The 20542-nt window shown below is 36.0% G+C and overlaps 1 protein-coding gene across 1 annotated transcript in view; it reads right to left on the bottom strand.

The window, feature by feature from the left end:
• Positions 1–20542, bottom strand: part of KDM4C (lysine demethylase 4C) — a 366544-nt gene that overhangs the window by 153947 nt on the left and 192055 nt on the right. Inside the window, exons 9-12 of the mRNA XM_024558285.3 lie at positions 18261–18451; positions 15062–15300; positions 11586–11899; positions 8121–8229 (exon numbers count right to left, since the gene is read on the bottom strand). Coding sequence (XP_024414053.2) covers positions 8121–8229; positions 11586–11899; positions 15062–15300; positions 18261–18451 — 853 coding nt within the window. The remainder of the gene's footprint in view (positions 1–8120; positions 8230–11585; positions 11900–15061; positions 15301–18260; positions 18452–20542) is intronic.

Below are 20542 nucleotides of genomic sequence, written 5' to 3'. Positions count from 1 at the left end.
TTATTAGCCCAGCCAGAACTTAGGTGGGAGGAAATTTATTTTTTGCACCCCATCACACTTCCTTCTGAGTCTCCAGAACAAGCTTTGTAAATATCATCCATAAAATTACGTAAAATATATAGCCTTAATTCTAAACTCTTAACATGACAAAACAAATTGGAACAGGAAGAACGAATCTAGACAGAAACCCAGTTAGCTCCTACATGTAAACATGACAGCATTTATTCTTTCAGAGGGAAATAAAAAGCCTTTATTCTCTATTGGCATTGTATTATTTCATTTTCTTTTTTTCCAGTTCCCTTGGATTATTAGTGTCTTTGTAACTGGTTTCTTAAGAGCTTGTTTATGACTAAAATGTTAACTATTTCTCATGCATTGCAAATGAAATATCGTGTTTTTGTTATTTTACTGTGTTGGGGTTTTTTTGGTTGTAAATAAGTTGTGTATTGAAATATAATCATGTTTTGTTTTTAAAAAATAACACTGAATATTATTAATGACAATAAAAAAAATCAATGTCCTCTACAAAAGAATCCCCCCAGAAGTGCCCATTTAAAAATATGGAATGTCCATAGATTAGAAAGGGTGCTTATGAAGAATATTAATGAAATATACCATAAGTACATCATATAACATAATATTATGTGAAAATGAATTACCTTAGAGGAAAAATCAGGACACAAAACTGTTTAAAAAGAAATGTGTCAATAATATAAAAAATATATTTAAAAATCTGGAATAAAGGAGAGGGGTGTTATTAGTTGTTATAATTATAAAAATATATAATCTTTAAAGTTAAAATGTGGTCATAATAATATTAAACGGTCCTATGAATTGGGAAAAGACTTAATTTAAAAGCAGACATATGTCAGATTTACGAACTCATCACTACACTCTTTTTGAACAAATTTTACTTACTCAATGTAAGTGGATTTCTCAATAGAAAAACATTTGGGCCACTGTGGAAGGGCTGCTGCCAGGACTTGCTGATGGAACCTGGCAGATGGAGAAAGCCATCAACTCTACTACAGTACAATTTCCCTTTACCAATCACCACAATGATTTTGCTGCTGAGGTTAAGTTCCAGTGATGTGTTTTGGCTGGTATAGCACTATTCTCTGCTATGAAGAGCACAGCAGCATCTGTTATCTTTCAGGTACTTGAGCAAAATCTCAGCCTTGGGAGGCATTACATATATGCTTTCAAATGTCCTGGAGGAAAATGGGGGTGGGGTAGGGAGAGGAAGAGGGCAAGAATGGGTTACTCAAAAATAAAAAATTCAAATTTGGGAACTTTATTGTTCCCATATAAGCTACTGCATAATCTGTATGAAAATTGTATTTCAATGATTTTATAAAACCTTGAATTTCAAAGGTTTTTAAAGGTGTGTTCAAAAGAACAAAAGAAAAAATATTAAGTGCAAAAGAAAAAATATAAGACTTTTTAGGTATGATTTTACTGGAAAGAGGTAACATTAAGGAAAAATTTAAATCCGTGTTACAGTAACCTAGAAAGCTAATGTATTAATGGATAATGGGGAATTCCACTGTTTTAGGTCTAAGAAATTAAATGGACAGTTTTATTCTTTGCTATGTACAACCTGCAATAACTGACATTGAAAACATTTCAAAAGGATACTTTCCAAATCATTCAATATACTGCTTTACACAACAAATACTCCAAAGCACAATCCTTCAAATTTCCTATTACACCAGAGTACCCTGATACTTATGGTACCTTTGGGGAGGTGGATTTCATTGAGAACTTGGGCATCATTGATGTTGCTTAAATTTTTTAAGAAATGTTAACTCATATTTCATGTAAATATATATTCTTGCAATACACATGGACAACAACAAGGAATACTGCAAATGATTTAGTCTATCAACAGAGATGGCTGATTTTTATCAGACATTTATATGTGCTCACTTCAGCTTCTTCTACCAGTACTGGGGCTACTTTTGAGGGTTGTGTGATAAAGTAGAAAGAGTGCAAACCTGAAAAACAGAGAGAACTTAAAGCCTGTTATCTACCAAATGCCAGCCTTGTGACCTTGAACAAGTGAATTAATGTTTCTGGGCTTTAGTTTCCTACACAGTAAAAGTGGTAACACCATCTATCTTTTAAAAACTGTAAATAACAACTGTTAATAATATATACAATAGGGAAAAAGCAGCACAGGGGACTTTCATATCTTGGTGGGGATGGGAAAAAACTTCTAAAAGAAAGCTGGCATATCTTTGGAAAACTTCATGACAACATGGTACCAAAAGGAACTCATTCTGATCACCAAATCAAAGATAGGTGAAGAAAGAATGAGCATACAAGGTGTGCCCAGAAAAAGTCCAGCCACTGTTAATATAACTAGAATGGTTTACACAACGTCAATGTGACTTGGGAGCCAAGAAGAGTGGGCTGGAATATGCATGCATGAACAACGATGACTTCACTGTACTAGTCAGTGGGAGTGGTAGACAGCACTGAGTGAGCATGTGTACTGTGCAGCTGTCGCATTCAAAATGACTGAGCAAGTACAGCAGCAAATCTGCATCAAATTTAGCATTAACCCTAAACATCCCTCTGTGGAAACTATTTGGATGGTTCAGAAAGCTGCAGCTATGGGAAACTGGTGATGGACAGCTTCATCATGACAACGTGCCAGCTCATGGATCACGTCTCATGCAGTTTTTTGGCTAGACATCAAATCACCCAGGTGATTCAACCCCCCCTATAGCTTAGATTTGGTGCCCTGTGACTTCTGGCTTTTCCCCAAAACTAAAATCACCTTTGAAAGGAAAGAGATTTCAAACCATCAAAGAGATTCAGGAGAATACGATGGGGTAGCTAATGGCGATTAGGAGAACTGTATGAGGTCCCACAGTTCCTACTCTGAAGAGGACTGAGACATCATTGTCCTACGTACACTGTTTCTTATATCTTGTATCTTCTTCAAGAAATGTCTCTATTTTTCATAGTGCCTGGCTGGATACCTTCTGGACAGACCTTGTATGAAATTCACTGTGTATTAGGTAATATGATAGATCCAGGAAATTATAGTTAAACTAAATAGTCTCTTGCCTTCAATAAGGCAAGTTCAAAATTTCCCATGCAACAAACCCACAGTTTCTTACACCATTTCATTAATAGCATCTATAATACAAAGTCAAAAAATGGTCAAACAAGATCTATAAACAAAGAACCATAAGCATGTTGCAATTTACCAGGCAAAAAAAAAAGCTCCCCTTAGCTAAATGTCGGGTATGGTCATCTATAGAAAGGATAGCAGGACCCTTAGACATAGTGGCCCGAGAACTAAAAGAGGTAACATCTCATAGATCACACAAAAACAGCTGCTAAGGAGAAAAAAAAAACTTCATGCAGGGTGGTCATGACGCCAACTACTGGAAAAACAAGGGTATGAACTAGTCTATAGAGAGAATGTACAGAGAAAAGAGGACAGGCGGCATATGTCCATTCTGTCATTCTACATCCAAAGCCATACAGTGGTCCTGTCAGCTACACATACCTCTTGCTGTCTGTTCTTCAAACATGCCACACTCACTTCCTCCTTGGGACTTTTATACTCACTGTTCTCTCTGATAAAGAGTCTTACCCCCAGATCCTTGGCTAACTCACTTAAAGGCATTAAAAAGTATATTTGCTGAAGTACAAGCCTTCACAACTATGGAAAAATTTGAGTAATATTCAAATATTCATGTAGTATAGCAAACCTTTTCTTTTTAAGTTTCTACTCTCTTTTATTAGCATAACAAAAATTCCTATACTTTCCAATCTTGAAAATGTTTCCCCAAACCAAACATGAATAGTAAAATAATAGAATCAGTGTAGAAATCAGAAGTCCATTTGACATACATTTAAAAAAAAAATAGTCATGTCATCATTTCCCTAAAACTGGGAACCTAGGACCCAAACAAGAGAAAAGGAATAAAACAACACTTTAAACAATTAAAATGATGATAAAATGAGCCACTTCCTAACCACTCATTATCTGGGAGCCTACAAATGGCACTTAACCCCACACTCATCCCCCAAGCAGTGAAAAACCCCCTCCTAAAATCCATGACAATGATCCCCAAATGACAGCCTGCAGAACATTGCCAGCCCAGGACTAAGTTTTCAATAGTCAGCAGCAAAACATAGCAAATGAAGACCAAAAGATATCATAAAAATGAAATCTAAAATCTGCATAAATTTTGCAAACTTTGCACACTTATTCTTGATCTTCATAGTTAGTTTCACAAACAAAAGGTGGGAATAGAAATGGAGAAAATGTGGTACCAAATAAGAGATAACTAAATGGCCTATAGGGTTAAGACATCTTTATCTACAGGGAAAGGGAGTAGCGCACAAATTTGAGGAAATGTAATACAATACATTTAAGTTAACTTGTATGAAATTACAGTTTTTGTAGATAAAAAAAATCAAACATTACCAATTTCATACATCTCAACCTAATACAGTAATTTATTTTTCTCAAGAATAGAATGAACCACACAACTGTGTATCAAAAATTGTTCCTCAATTGCCTCCTTGAAGACTTTAAGAGCAACAATGCACACATGAATTCAAAAGAATCAGTCTTAACTAGCATTTTAAAATCCCAAAGCTTTCAGCGCATTCAGACACCTAAGACTTTATGCCACTCACATTTAGAAAAATTTCAAGATTGATTCTGAAAAGTACGGAAAGCAACCATACAACCTAGGTTAAAAAGCGAACACTTTCCCCTAATTCAATCAAGCCCTATGATTCCACTAGCATAATAAGAGAAAGGTGTTTTTGATTTTTATTCCCCATGTTACAGTAAAACTCAACACCACTGGGGTTCCCAGTGGCATTTATGGACAGGGAAATCAAGTTAAACTGAGAATGCCTGACTATTATAACACATCTGAGTGCTAGATAAAATATTCATTAAATCTGAGTGCCAACAACATCTAATGTTTTATGTCTACATAATGCAGGAAAACACTGGCTGTGACCTATCAACAAACGTTCCAAGCCAATCTGCTTAGTAATCTGCTGAAGTTGCTGTTTTATTGCTTAAACAAACAGAAAATATAACTGTGCTTATTCTGAAAGTATAATATTACCTCAAGCTAGTAAGAATTGATAGAACAAAGATCATTATATAAAAATTAATAACATTTGGAGCATGACATGCAACAGTCAAAAAACAGCCTTTGTTTTTCAAAATTGGTGGAGAAAAGAAGTTTTATGGAAAGAGAACACTGTTGATGAGGAATGTTCCTATACCTCATTATTTTGCTTTTCAATGAAAGGCTAGCATGGGGCAAAGGAGCAGGGGCTACATAGTGTCCTCTCCCATTATATTTTCATAGAATCAAAGACATTTACAGTTTGAAAGACATTTTAGGATCACTAATAATCCAACCATTTCACCATACACATGAGTAAACATATGACGAGCCTGAGAGATTCCATGACTTAGTTCTCCAAGGCCATGTAGCCATTAACAGCCAAGGAGAGACTAAAGGCAAGTCTCAGGTTCCCTGACCAAAACAGAGAGTCATATACTCAGTATCATGTGGCAAAACAAATAAATGGGTGCTTTTAATATTTAAAATAAATTTTTTATTTAACTTAATACTTGAAATAACATTTGTTATGTTTGAATCAATGAAAGACATCATTATTACATTTAATCGATATATCCACGTAATAAATCCTTGAAATAAAACAAAATAAAGACTGACAAACCTATACCATACTCTTATAAAGGAAAGAATTATAGGACACCAGGGACAGGAGGGCATAATTTTCCCCAAAACATCTATCTCCAAAGGTAAGGTGAAACAGCCAATTCTAAATAATGTACTTTTGTTTGAGGGGGTTACTGCAAAGTGCCCAGGAGCCAGCTTGTGCACCAGAGGTAGCACTTAGAGTGACTAAAGACACAGGGTAAATTTCAGAAAATACCACAGGAAATATCAGGCAATCCCAGAAGAAAACAAAAATCTCCAACTAAGTGAAATCAGTGGGTAGTTCCTGTCTTGGGAAAATATGCTCAAGACTGGTTTAGTATTGGATTGCACCACAAACATGAGTGTTAAAAAAAAAAAAAAGGCAGTGTGAAATGGAGAAAAACAGTTGGGAATTTGTGTCAGACTTGAGTTCCTGAGATTTTCCTTACGTAATTATGCTTAAATAGATATTTTATTCTTTCAAAGAACTGAAAACCTAAATTAAATGGGTTAAATAATGATCAAACACCAAGAATAATCTCTAATTAAAGCAGCAAATTCCATCTCTTCCATCTCTGTATTTAAATATTTATTTCATTATTAAATGAATTACAATATTAATATAGACAGGCTGTCCAAAAAAATAAATTACTGTTACATTGCCTGAAATGCACTCTTAATCAAACCCTGGAAGCATGCAGATTACAGAGATAGGGATCAGGGTCTAAGATGTCTTTAATTTCAAAGAGATGCTTAACAGCTCATTACAGGACTGCACTTGCTGACTTGTTGAGTTATAAAAAGTTATCCAGATGGCTCAGATTAGGGAAAATTAGAACCATGACCAGAGTTTTAATCTGATCTTGTCAATTTTCAAACTTGCAGGTGTGATCATCTCTGCACTTGGGTGCACAGTACGAATGGGTATCTGCATCTTTCAATCTTTCTGTATTATTCTAGAAATCGTAAAGCCATCGTTGAAGAGTAACAAATAAAAATGTAGTCAAATGGTGATGAGCTTAACATATCACATGTTATTTCAGGAACTGCCAAAAATCTGCTCATGAACCTGTAGGTTAGGACACCTGATCATTCATGACGGGTCTTCATATTCTACACAAGACGAAATTAAAGCCAGAGAAAAGATCTGTACGATGTCAAGAAACTTACAAGGGACAGAGCCAGGACTCCAGTCCGAGTCTACTGTCCATCAGTCAACCAGATTCCTCTTTAAAGTGGGTTCAAAAGACTTTTGTGATTGCTTTTGCTAGATGCCCTGGAGGCTTTAACAAGAAGTATCCACTTTCACTCTAAATTTCGGACTCAGAATAAAAGAGTAAATTTGATAGTAGTCCTAAAGTAAGAAATGTTAGGGTGATTTTCTCTTCTTATCCTATCACCTTTCCTCACACAAACCCAAACCCAGGCATCAAGTCCTCTTGTTCTCTTCCTGTGCCTATGGTCAGTTGTGGTTTTTTGTTTTTCCCTAGTACATCCTTAATCAAGCACATAGGTTTATAACAGTAGAACTTCATGTGTCTGAGGCACCTATGAAGTCTTAGCTCTGACTTCCCTACATCAACTCTAGTCCCAGCATACTTCCCCCAAGCATCCACAGCATTAGTGCTCCCCTTCCAATCTGGATGCCATTTCTCTCTGAATCCCCTCTGGATTTCCCTTATTTCTTTACAGTTCAGCTATCAACCTCCAGATATAATGAGATATGGAAGTATTACACATAATTTCTTACTCAAGACGGTGTAATAAATTTAAAGGATTCAAGTTAAAAATAAAGATAATGCAAAGAAACTTAACAGCATATTAATTTTATGATTTGACACCTGAAAAGAAATGATTCTCAACTTCTTCTGCAGTTTCTTAAGAAGAATATCAGAAATGACCAATTGTATCCTGTTATATAAAAAGGAAAGACTTTTGCTAGGAATGTGGCTAAATTATGTGAAGCAAGCATTTATCCCTAAAATCCAAATTTCTTTTTTTTTAAAGATTTTATTTATTTATTTTCAAAGAGGGGGAAGGGAAGGAGAAAGAGAGGGAGAGAAACATCAGTGTGTGGTTGCCTCTCGTGCGCCCCCTACTGGGGACTTGGCCCACAACTCAGGCATATGCCCTGACTGGGAATTGAACCTGTGACACTTTGGTTCACAGGCACGTGCTCAATCCACTGAGCTGCACCAGCCAGGGCCCAAATTTCTTTCCCCTGAAAATTCTTTAATACCTCTTATCTCCTTATGGTATATATTTACAATATGGTCAAATGACCTCTCTACCAAGCAATTTTTTTTTCCAGAAAAGTTTGTTACAAGAGACAGAATAAATACTGAATACTGTATACATATACAGAAAAAGTAATGAAAACTGTCACAAACCTACCTTCATCACTTGTTGCCTGCTGCTTCACCAGAGTCATTGGAGATCTTGCTGGGGGCTTGCTAAGTGGATGGCGCCAACTTTTAGCTGTTTTGGTTTCTCCCTCTATTCTCTGATTACAGAACAAAAATGGGGGACAAAAAAACTCCTTCAGTTAAAAACTTGTTTTAAACAAAACACTATGGTTCACAATGATTTATGACAAATTAATTATGAAAAACTCTTGTACTTTTTTTTTTAAATCCTGGGGAATTATCCCCTCCCTTTTTTTAATCCTCACCTGGAGATATGTTTTTATTTATCTTAGAGAGAGGGAAGAGGGAGAGGGAGAGAGAGACATTGACGTGAGAGAGAAACATTGATCACCTGCCTCCCATACACGCCCAGACTGGGACTAAACCTGCAATGTAGGCATGTGTCCTGACTGGGAATCAAACCCACAACCTTTCAGTATATGGGACCACATTCCAATCAACTAACACACCTGGCCAGGGTGGAATTAGCCCTTTCTAAAAGAGATTTAAAAGTTTACATCAAAAGAAATAGGAATTCATCCTATGAGTTATTCTACCAAGAGGTCAATTAACTGTTTCCACTTAATATTAAAATACTATCTGTATATTGTGGAGAGTAGGCTTATCAAGCCTGCAATAAACTCAGCAGTTGGCTAGTTTTCAAAAGTTGTTTAAAACTAATCTAAATGTAGTATTATATATTCATAAAAATATAGGACTGTGGCACTTGGTTATGTCCATGCAGGTCACATGAAATATTAGGTTATTTTTCTTTCTATCCACACAGAAAACCATACTGTCAAAATGAGCCCATACACCTCTGTTCATTCAGAAATGAAAAATCACTTTTTGGAGGATTAAATAAGAAATCAAAGCTTTTTTTCCAATATGGTAAACTATTGTCACCTTGAAATCACTGAAATTGTATAGAAAATCTTTTGTCCTGAGTTCTCCAAACTATATTTTCCTTTCAAGGGTGACGGGGAAAAAAAGCCATGTACAACCTGACATCTTCCAGACAGAACCCACTTACAAGCTTTTCTTGCCCAATCAAAAAAAAAAAAAAAAAAAAAAAGAAAATGGAGGTAGGGGGAGATTATCAGAGAGTGAGTATTACTTGGTTTATATCAATGGTTCATTAGGAAAGAAAGGAGTCTCAGAAATGTTCCTGTTAGCTGAAAAAGCAGTGGCCAGAGTAGAGAAAACTATGCAGGCATCTAACACCATAACAGGATTTGCTGAAAAAAAAGCATGTCAGAATATTCTATTCAAAATAAGGAGTATGGAAAAGTAAAACAGGATGAGATTTATCTGTGGTTTATAATAGCTAAAAAGTAATGTGGGAAATTATAACTTAGTCAACAAGAAATATTTAGTAAGCCCTCACTGTGTGCCACATAGCTCTGACACAGAGTTGCAGCAGGAAAAATTATACCAGGTCCCTGTTTTCAAAGAGTGTGACTTATAGAGGAGGAAGAGCACAGACAATGAACAAGTAAAAAGTAAATATTTATTTACCAGGTGATATAAAGCAAATATGCAATAAATAAAAAATAAAGTAGGACAAAGGAATGGAAAGAGATAGGGAGGGGCTATTTCATACACGGTGATCAGAGAAGGCCTTTCTGATGAGAAGACAACTGAGTGAAATCTGAGTGCAGTGAAGGAGAGATACAGTTAGGGTCTCTGGGGAAGGAGTATATTGGTCAGTGGTAATAACATGTCAACTGCTAACATTCTTGGTATATTCCAGGGAGAGCATGGAGCCCAGTTGTAGATAGACAGAGAAACAGAAAGGCATGTTCAAAAAATAACCTAATATTTCTTGAGAAGATTGACTACAATGATTGCTACCAGAATACACACTGTATTACACTTAATAAAAAGAAACACTGCTCAAAACTACACAAAGTTGACATGGGTCTTATTACTGAGAGGGATTCTCTGACATCACGAGATAAGAAAAGAGTACTGTACAGCTGTTCCCAAGAAGGTCAAGTCACCCAGGCCTCAGGAGCAGCATTTGCTCTCCTATGCAGGCAATCTTTGTTCAGTGAAATGATAAAGATATTCAAGTCACTGAGGGTAAGCAAGCAACAGGAAAAGTAACTTTCAGTTCCATTCTAGTTTAAACAACGTGACTAAATATAATTTAAACAAGCATTTGACTTATCACCATTCGAGAATCCCAATATCTGTTTGGCTACAATTAATCCCTACATGAAACTAAATTGTAAAATTTGTGTACTAATATATGAATACTATTTTCAAACTTGGTCTTTTCAAATAAATTAGACCCTATTTTTCTACTTTTTTGTAAATTTTTGATTAAATATTTTATGGCTCAATAGGATATACAACATACATAAAATGATAAAGGTTATTAGGCCAAATAAGAAAGTTACCTATATTTTACTTGACATTTTAATACTACTTATAAACATAACATTCCAACTGGATTTCTTTATTTAATCTCCCTTGCTACTCAAAGATACAAAAAGGCCTGTGGTGAGTTGAAATAAACAGGAGGAATCGGGGCTTACTCAATTTATCAGCTCCAACAATTAAGGTTCCCCTTACCCACTTGAATTCCTTCATCAAGTTGAATAGGTCAAAAGAGACTAATAATTCTGATGATCTCTACACACAATCAGAGTGTGTGACTGCCTAACCCACTGACAATCTTATGGGTACAGCCACAGTTTATGCGGAAAGCATATGACACTAACATCATACCAGAACATGTGAGAAACAGGGAGGCCCTGTGCCAATACATAGAATGGGGGAGCTTGGTAATCAAGAGGTTTTGAGTTTTCCATAAGGCAAATGGCTTCTTTCTGGTAGTGGGCAGACCCAGAAAGGTCAGCCTGGTCCTAGAATCGGAGTCCATGAGGAAAGTGTCAGGGGAAAGCATGACCAGAGGAGCTCTAATGTTAAAGTAGAGGCTATGGGAAGCCTGGGACACAGAGGTGTTAACAGTTGGCAGGAGATCAAAGTCCTGAAGGTAAAACCATTTTCAGTCTGGTTAACACTGAAGGTAATAGATCCACTCTGTATCTTGACTGTGTCAATGTCAATGTCATTATGATATCCTACTATAATTTTCCAAAAAGTTACTATTGGGGGAAACTGGTTACATAGGATCTTTCCGTACTATTTCTCACAACTGCATATGAATCCATAATTAACTCAAAATTACTTTAATTTTAGAAAAATTTTAAAATAAAATTAATCTTCAACACGTGGTCAAAAGTTCCATGCTCTCTGAATTATCACATTATGAGCCAGAGCTCAAAGAAGGCTTACCTCCCAATCATCCAAGAAAATATGAATAATACACATGAACTGTGAAATGTTATTTTTGCACTATAGCAAGATGTTGATGGATACGACAGTTTTCAGAAAGTCCTCTCACCATACAATAAATACAGTAAAAACAAACATTGCCACATACACTGGGGACTTTGAAGCCATTTCTCTCTTCACTGGGGACCGCTGGGAATTCCCCAGCTTCAAGAGCACTCCCATGGCTCTCCACATCACTCTCTTCTCTCTCTACCAGCACACTGTTACTCCCTGCCACTGAGGAGCACAACTCAGGTGACTCTGGCCATGGAATTATGGGTGAGTCTGATCCCTTGGGGGTCACATGGCCACTAAATATGGAATCATCAGTCTCACTGGGATTCGAAGATGGAATTATGGCACAGGGTCGGACATCCTTAATTTTTATTTCCTCCGTTAGAGATGTAGTTAAACAGCTGTTTCCTGAGGAGCAAAACAAAAAGACAATAAATCTAACGTTGTGTTATTAATGAGCATAATTGTTAAACTATTCTGAACTAAATGCCTACCTTTCAACTTCCCCTCTAAAATTCTACAGACATGATGGGAAAGGTCACCATAGCACAGTGCAGCCTTTGTTGTTGTTAAGGTAAGGTCCTGGAGTTTGGCAAAAGAATATACTTATGACAATTAAGGTGTTCTTCAATAGGGGACTGGATAAAGAAGATGTGGTACATACAAGGTCTGTCCAGAAAAAGTCCAGCAATTGTTAATATATCAAGAATGGTTTGTGTGACATCAGTGTAACCTGGAAGCCAAGGAGAATGGACTGGAATGCTCATGCGTGAACAATGATAACTCCACTGTACTAGTCAGTGGGAGCAATACACATTGTTGAATGAGCATGTGTACAGTGTAGCCAGAGCATTCAAAATGACTGAGCAAATAGAGCAACAAATCTGCATCTAATTTTGCATTAAGCTTGAACATTCCTCTGCAGAAATTGTTTGGATGATTCAGAAGGCCACAGCTACGGGCGACTGGTGATTGGCAGCTTCATCCCCACAGCATGCCCACTCATGCATCACATCTCATGCTGAGTTTTTTGCCCAAACATTGAATCACCCAGGTGACTCAGCCCTCTTACAGCCTAGATTTGGCACCCTGAAACTTCTCGCTTTTCCCAAAACTAAAATCACCTTTGAAAGGGAAGAGATTTCAAACCATCAATGAGATTCAGGAAAATACGGTGGGGAGGCTGATAGCGAATGGGAGAATTATGTGCGGTCCCAACGTGTCTACTTTGAAGGGGACTGAGGCATCCTTGTCCTATGTACAATGTTTCTTGTATACTCTTAAAGAAATGTTTCTACTTTTCATATGACATGGCTGGATATCTTCTGAACAGACCTCGTATATACAATGGACTACTATTCCACCATAAGAAAAGATAAAATACTGTCATTTGTGACACCATGGATGGACCTTGAGAATATGGACCTAAGCAAACTAAGTCAGAAAAAGCTAAGAACCATTTACTTTCACTCATATGTGGGATAGAAAACTGAAACTCATAGATACAGACCACAGTATGGTGGTTACTAGATAAAAGGGGGTGGGGAGAAGTAAAGGGTAAAGGGGGCCAAAAACATGCTAATAGAACATGATTTGACTTTGGGTGGTGGGTACTCGATGCAATATACAGACCATGTATCACAGACATGTACACTTAAAACCTATATAATCTTATTAACCACTGCCACCCCAATAAATTTTAAAAAGGGAATAAAAGAATAAACTTATTGACAAAATAAGGGATTAAAAACAGGTTCTACTACAGAAAAATGTCAAAAGCCAGAGAATAACAATAATTATCCAAAGCAATAGTTACTTGAAATATTTCTGAAAAAGAAGAATTATATTCAATATACGATGCTAAGAGATGCTACTGATGAAACATTCCAGTTCTGAGGATGTATGTAAAGAGCATATGTAAGGCTGTGCAGGTCCAGTAAAAATTATGCCCTACACTAATCGTGTATCATACAACGACAGCATATAAAACACAAGAATATCATAAGCACTTCTCTTCTAGTACCATCTTTGTTCACCCTTTTCCCTCCTTTACACACACACACACACACACACACACAAGCATCATTTCACCTGTCACATACTAGCTCTGATGCTAAACCTAGCCACACATCTTCTATATAAGTGTTCCCCCAGGTCACAAAACCTGGAGGTCAAAATGAAAGTAACTGTGTAGCAACAGAACTAAAAAAATAAGGGCCCTTGGCCTAAGCCACCCAGTAATTCATAAAGTGTTTAATTGTACTATGGTGAGGGACTATAAAGAAATAGCCATATGCACTGAATAACTGTCTTCTCTGCACTGTTTGCTGCTCTTCCCTTCTCTACCTTCTCCACCTTCCTGACTTCCATCCATTTATCTCAAGTCAATTCAGATATCACTTACTCTAAGAAATATTGTAGCCTCCTGTCTGTTTCAGGTCTTTCCCTGGTATATCAGTCACATTCTATGTCATCTCTAACATGGCACTTACCACATTAGATTGTAATTATATTTGTCTAGCTCTCCACTAAAGTATGAACTCACTGAAGAAAAGTCTGTGATTTAAAATCTATTAACTCAGATATTTCAAGAGCCAAAGGTAACGAGCATGGAGAAGCAGCTGAAGGTCAGATTAATTAGGATGATGATAAGGACTTTTCTTTCACTGTAAGTGGAAGAAGAGTAAAAAAGAACAAGTGAGGAGAAGACCTAAGCTGCATCATTTTCAGAGATCACTATGACTGCCATACAGAGAACTAACTAGCCGAGCTGTCTTAGAGTGAACGCTGGCAAAACAGGAAGGAAGCAATTTCTGCAATAGCTCCGACAAGAGATAAGGGTGCCCTGAAGGAGGAGGAAGCAGGGGAAAGGGGGGCGGGGCATGGATGGATTCCTGGGTGTCCCACATTGAAGGACAGACTGGTTGTAAGGTATGACAAGAAGACAGGGATTACCAATAAGCTCAATTACTATAAGGACAAACGCCCCAACAAATATGAAAGAGGCGAAGCTTTAAAGCACTCTCAGAGATACATGCTATAAAAGGGGGGAAAGGCAAAGCAGTTGAGACAGATAATAGCTTTAGTATAGAGGAATAGCCAGAGAACTATACATACCATTACCCAAGACTGAATAATTTTTGTTGTTCTTTTTAAAAACCTTATTGCTTATTTTATTCTTAAAATTAAGTTGAAAGCAAAGAATCTGCAAATTATCTATACTTGATTTTCTCTGTTGCATGTGACCACAAGAGAAGCTTTCCAAAAATGTATTATATATTGTAAATTGAGTAGCATCAAAAAATTTTTTTCTTCATTTTAGAATCTTCATTTTTATTAAACCAAATAGGACATGCTGACTGTTTGTCTCACAATTTCACTCTACATAGCAGTGGTGCTCCTGACCTTTATAACACTCCGCTGGCCTCCTGATTGAATTGCCCCGTAAGTCTAGATAGTTTATTGGTTAAGCTGTGTGTAAAAGTAAGATGTCTGTCCTCTTGATCATAGATCAAAGGCATCAGATCATCAACAACCTACAAGTTATATATGAAACAGCCACTTTCTCACCTGAGAGTCTGACATTATCTGATGAATTCGGATCCAGCTGCATCCTGCTAGGAGAGGTCGCTTCCTCTGAAGGTGCTTCTGTGTTCCCCAGTTTTATTGCTTCTTCTGGCTTTTCACTGACTTTGAGGCCAACTGGGACTGGGTCACAGATAGAGCCCTTTGTCTCACTAACTGCAGCTGACACTTCCTTGTCCTCCTCATTCTTAGGCCTCTTGGAGTTAGGGCCAGTGCACTGGAAGCTATTAATAAGAGAAGCTGTGGTCAGAGCAGAGAATGTTTGCAACAAACAGGATAAAACACATACCATTACAAATGTTATTTTCACTTACTGAAAAAAGAAAAAATTGATAGTTTTTAATTATTGTGCAGAGATAACTTTCACAATTAAAAGATTAATTTTGAAATTGAAATTTGAACAAGTGCCTTAATAACAATTTACTAAAATTTAAAATTAAAACAAGTGTAAATAATTGATTACTAAATATTATTGGGGAGTCTTTGGTAAAATTCTATAACAATATTAAAAGAAGTCTGAAAATAAAAGTATAGTGAAAATGATGGCATGGGAGGAATCAAATCAATAAATCAAATATTAATTTAGATAATGAAAAATGGAAAAGAAAATGGGGAGAACCCATAAAGTTGCTCTTAAAGTCTGAACAGATTTACATTCCAAGGTCAACAAGTAACCATGTTACTCTGAAATTTGTATATTTCTGAAGTATGCATTAAAATCATTAAAATTAAATGTCAAATCATCACTGGTAAAGGAAATAAGAGAGAAGAAAGGTTATCCATATGTTTTTAACATCTTCTATCAACTTATTATTTTCAAAGTGGACATCCCTCTTATTTTTTTTCATCTTTTAGTATTTTCGAGCAAGTCATTTGCTAGCTTTGTCAAAGATGCCTTTTGTATGTGATGCAACATTTCTAACACTTTCATTTAGAAAAAATTACAATTAAAGTCAAAGCAACATGTATTTCAGTGCCCCAAACACACACACATGTACATACGCGAACACTAAGCACTGTTAGGAAGTCAGAGAGGGTGGAGATCTGAGATGAAGAAGGTAGCCCAGATCCACAGATCACCTATGTAAATTAGCTTTGGCAATTGCTGGTAGTAACACTACTAGTATAAGCATCACCATTTTCACGTTTATGGAGAGCCCATGCAGTAGGTTAGAGAGAAAATCTTCACATTACTAACAGCATAGTACATGTAAAGCAAGATGGCTGACAGATCTTTGAGATTTCAATCAATCGTTCTCTTCATCAGATTTCTCCAGAGAGAGTATTTACTTAAGGGAGTCAGCAAACTCTGTGATCAAGTTACAAGGCTGAGCATAATCAACAAGCCTCTTAACACTAGGCTTCCAAAGTGGGTGAGCAAAGTTGACTGATTATTTTAACCTACTGAAAAGTATTTCAAATCTGTCCAATGCCATGGATCTCCGTTCTCTGGCAGCCCAAAAGGTCCACTGTGGTTAGTAACTAAGAGACCACATCATATATCTAATTGAAGTATGTGTTTTCTGTCTACTAAAAAACACTACTCAACCTGATCTACTGATGTACGTTCTGAATTTAAGATTCACTACTGCCGCCTCCCACAACTAGCGTTTTGGTAATGTGTATTAACACGTTTATCAAAGGCAGTGACTCTCTACATCTGTGTTTCCCAAACTTTTTGGAATTCAACCCACAGTAAGTTATACACTCTAGATGGTGACACAACACACACATACACACATGCTCACACATGTCATGAATTAATATTTACCCTTACCACACAGGAAAGACTATAATACTTTTTATTCTATTTTACTTCCTAATTTTAAAGTGTTGTTCCTAACCTACTAAATGAATTTGAAAACTAAGAATTTGAAAATCACTCCTATAACTATAGGGTGAAATAAAAACACCTCAGTTTGAGTTCTGCCTCTAATTCTGTGCCTCAGGTATTTCTCTCATAAAATGCAGAAGTTTGAGTCCATGTTCTTAAGGTTCCTCTGCTCACTACCATTCTAAAATAGCAGAAGATAAATGTCAGGGAAAAAAGAGAATCAGAAAATAAGCATCAAAAGTGTGGGCAAAGATTTAAAATCACAGTGTTATTTTAGTTAATAGCAAAAAGTTGAAAACAAGCTGGAAGTCCAAATACAGGAGATTAGTTAAATACATGCAGTCATTAAAAATAATGTTGTAGTACATCATTTGATTAAACCAACAGCACTCACAAAACTGGTCATCAAGTTGTCAATGGACCATGGCCCCAATTTTAGAAAGGTACATAAGATTATATGATATATAACCGATATATATGTAAAGGATATAAACAAAATGTTAACATTGGTTATCTCTGGATTGTGAGGTTATGGGTGATTTGGAATTCCTTCATTATTCTTTTCCTTATTTTACAAATTTTCTCCAATACACAAATATTACTTTTATAATCTGAAAGAAAAACAATGAGTAACACGGGAGAGTAAAAATGTAATATAACCCTGGAAAACATAAAGAGTCTAAAAAGGGTTGCCTAAGGACCTGCGTAACGTAACGCATATCCTATTCAATGAGTTTGAAAGCAGTGAGATGGCCATAACAGGCGTAAAAGCTTCTGAAATGGCCCTGGCCACAAAAATGGATTGCAGAATAAAGTTCGCAGGGACAACAATGTTACAGAAACACCATATGCTCTGCTTTATACCTTGCAAAAGAGTAAAACCAAGTGTGTAAAATGTAGCAAACTATAGGCATCACAAAGAAAAAAGTAATATCTCATATATTTGACAAATGAAGAAGAAAACAACTAAAGCCAGGAAGAAAATCAGTAGCAACATGAAAAAGTTGGAAATCAAGTTACTGAAGTTAATAAAAATATGGAAATGAATACAGAAAACCACTAAGACTTTAAAAGACATTAGTGTAAGAGGTTCAATAAGTTCTAGTATTGTTCTACTTGCCACGTATAACAACTTCAGTATATTCCCAAACACAAAATAATAATAATAATAATTCATTTATTATACTTCTCAAGAATTAAAAATATTTTACCTCAAATTTTCAGTAAGAGGCTTCATAAACTTAAGGGGAATAAATTTTTAGCAAAGCAAATAGTCTTTGAGAATATCACATGATGACCCATTTTAACTGTATAAGTACAAGTGGGATAGGCTGGAGGAGGGATCGTTACCTCCTGGATGCTTTTACTTTCCTCCTCCTCTGCAGCCATGCTTTTACTTCCGGGGTGGATTCTGGAGTGGGCTTTGTGTGATCAATGGTGTATATATCCTTCCCTTGTTTCCAAAGCTGGTATCTGTCTGGCTGAAATTTCTTCACAAAGATATCCATTGAAATTTTCACCATGTCTTTCCTGCAGGTGCACTGAAACACAAGGGTTACTGCGCATTAAACATTTCACTAGCTATATAAAGTCACGGAGTCCTACTTTGAATATAATGTACATGAATATTTATTTACCATATAATTGCAGATGTTTTACATTTTTAAACATTCACTGAGGGATAAATTAATTTTTTTCTGAAGGGGGGTGACAGCCTGCATGTTCATATTTATAAATGGTAAAATAGTATGTTCAAAGGCATGATAGAGTTCATAAGAAACTGTGTAGCAGGAACAACTAAAAGGAAACCAACCACACATTCAAAAGCATGCCAGAAACAGAAGGATTAACCATCACAAAGATGCATCAGTGAACTGAATGTTGAAAGTCTGTAAAGCTAAAAACCTAGGTTTGCAAACAAAAGTAGTCAGTGAATCTAATTAGAATAATTAAACCAATGGGTTAAGATACCTACAAAGGAGTTCCCAGAAGACTATCAGCTGACTTCTCAAAAGAAACTTTGCAGGTGAGAAGTGAAAAGAAGAATTCAAAGTCATGAAAAGCAAGGACGTACATCCAAGATTACTCTATCCAGCAAAGCTATCATTTAGAATGAAAGCGCAGATAACGTGCTTCCCAAATAAGGTAAAGTTAAAGGAGTTCATCATCACCAAGCCCTTATTTCATGAAATGTTAAAGGGACTAATCTAAGAAAAAGAAGATGACCAAAAATATGAACAGTAAAATGACAACAAATTCAGAACTATCAACAACTGAACCTAAAAACAAGAACAAAAACAAACTAATCAAACAACTAGAGCAGAAACAGATTCACAGAAACGGAGATCACATGGAGGGTTATCAGCGGGAGGGGGAGGGGAGTGAATAGAGGAAAAGGTACAGGGAATAAACAGCTTAATTGGTAGGCAAAAAATAGCAGAGGAAGGTTAAGAACAATACAGGAAATGGAGAAGCCAAAGAACTTATACGTATGACCCATGGACATGAACTAAGGGGGGATGGAGGAAATGCACCTGGTGGGAGAAGAGGTGCAGAGAGGAGGGAGATAAAGGGCAAAAAAAACAAAAACAAATGGAACAACTGTAATAGCATAACCATTAAAATACATATTTTTTTAAATTATGATTAGTTAGGAAAATCATCCCACAGGTGAATTCATCTACAATTTTTTTTAGGATTTTAGGCATTTAAAGTATCTTTCACCAATCTTAGAACTGACCTAAAGAATTATTTTTAACAATAAATTTGTAAGAAAACTTTTATCCAAAAAAAAAGAAGAAGAGAAGAAAAGAAGATGGAAACCAACATTTAGTAAACACCAAATATGCTTCCTTGGCTAGGTGGTTTACTTATATTACTGAAGGCAACCCTCACACGTATTTGTCAGTAAGACATAGAAATCTCAGTTTTAACAGAAGAGGAAACATATTCCAAGAGAATAAGTACCTCCCAAGATCAATGGTGGTCCATGATTTTCTTTCTACTCTCACAAGATCTCGTACACCAAAGATCATCCTTTCTACAGGAAATCCTTAGTATATTACAGCTGGTACTTGCAAAGTGAATTGAGATTATTATGGTAAAGATGCTAAAATCCAAAATTTTCTTTTTATCTTGGAACTTAAGGTATAAGAAATAAATCCTTTAAAACAAAAACCTAAAATTCAAAATTAATTTTTTCTGGTTAATGCCAATGGAGACAGCAATCACAAAAACATAAATCAGCATGTGAAGGTATCTTTGATCAGAAAAATTATGGATCAGATTTACTAACAGGACAATTTTAAAAAGGGCGAGCCAATGGTGGCAAACTCTTGTTTTAAAAATTTATGAGTATCCAAATATAGCACATATTGATGTCTTCTGCTAACAAGAGTAGTTTATCTTTCAAACTAAAATTACTGTAAGATCCTATGCTTTGTAATGATTGTAACTGTATTTTAACAATGAAAGGGCTCATATTTAAAAAATTACAATCAACATATTAATTTGTTTCCTTCAGGAATTCAAATCAGTTGATACATCTTATTTTTAACACATAATTTTATCAAAATCTAGTCCACCCCCAGAAATTATTGTTCTTGAAGGTTATCTGTTAATTAGCCTCATGG

This window comes from Desmodus rotundus, chromosome 1, assembly GCF_022682495.2.
Source record: "Desmodus rotundus isolate HL8 chromosome 1, HLdesRot8A.1, whole genome shotgun sequence".
Lineage (NCBI taxonomy): Eukaryota > Metazoa > Chordata > Mammalia > Chiroptera > Phyllostomidae > Desmodus > Desmodus rotundus.
The sequence above is the reverse complement of the archived record's forward strand: the minus strand, read 5'-3'. Positions and strand labels throughout refer to the sequence as shown.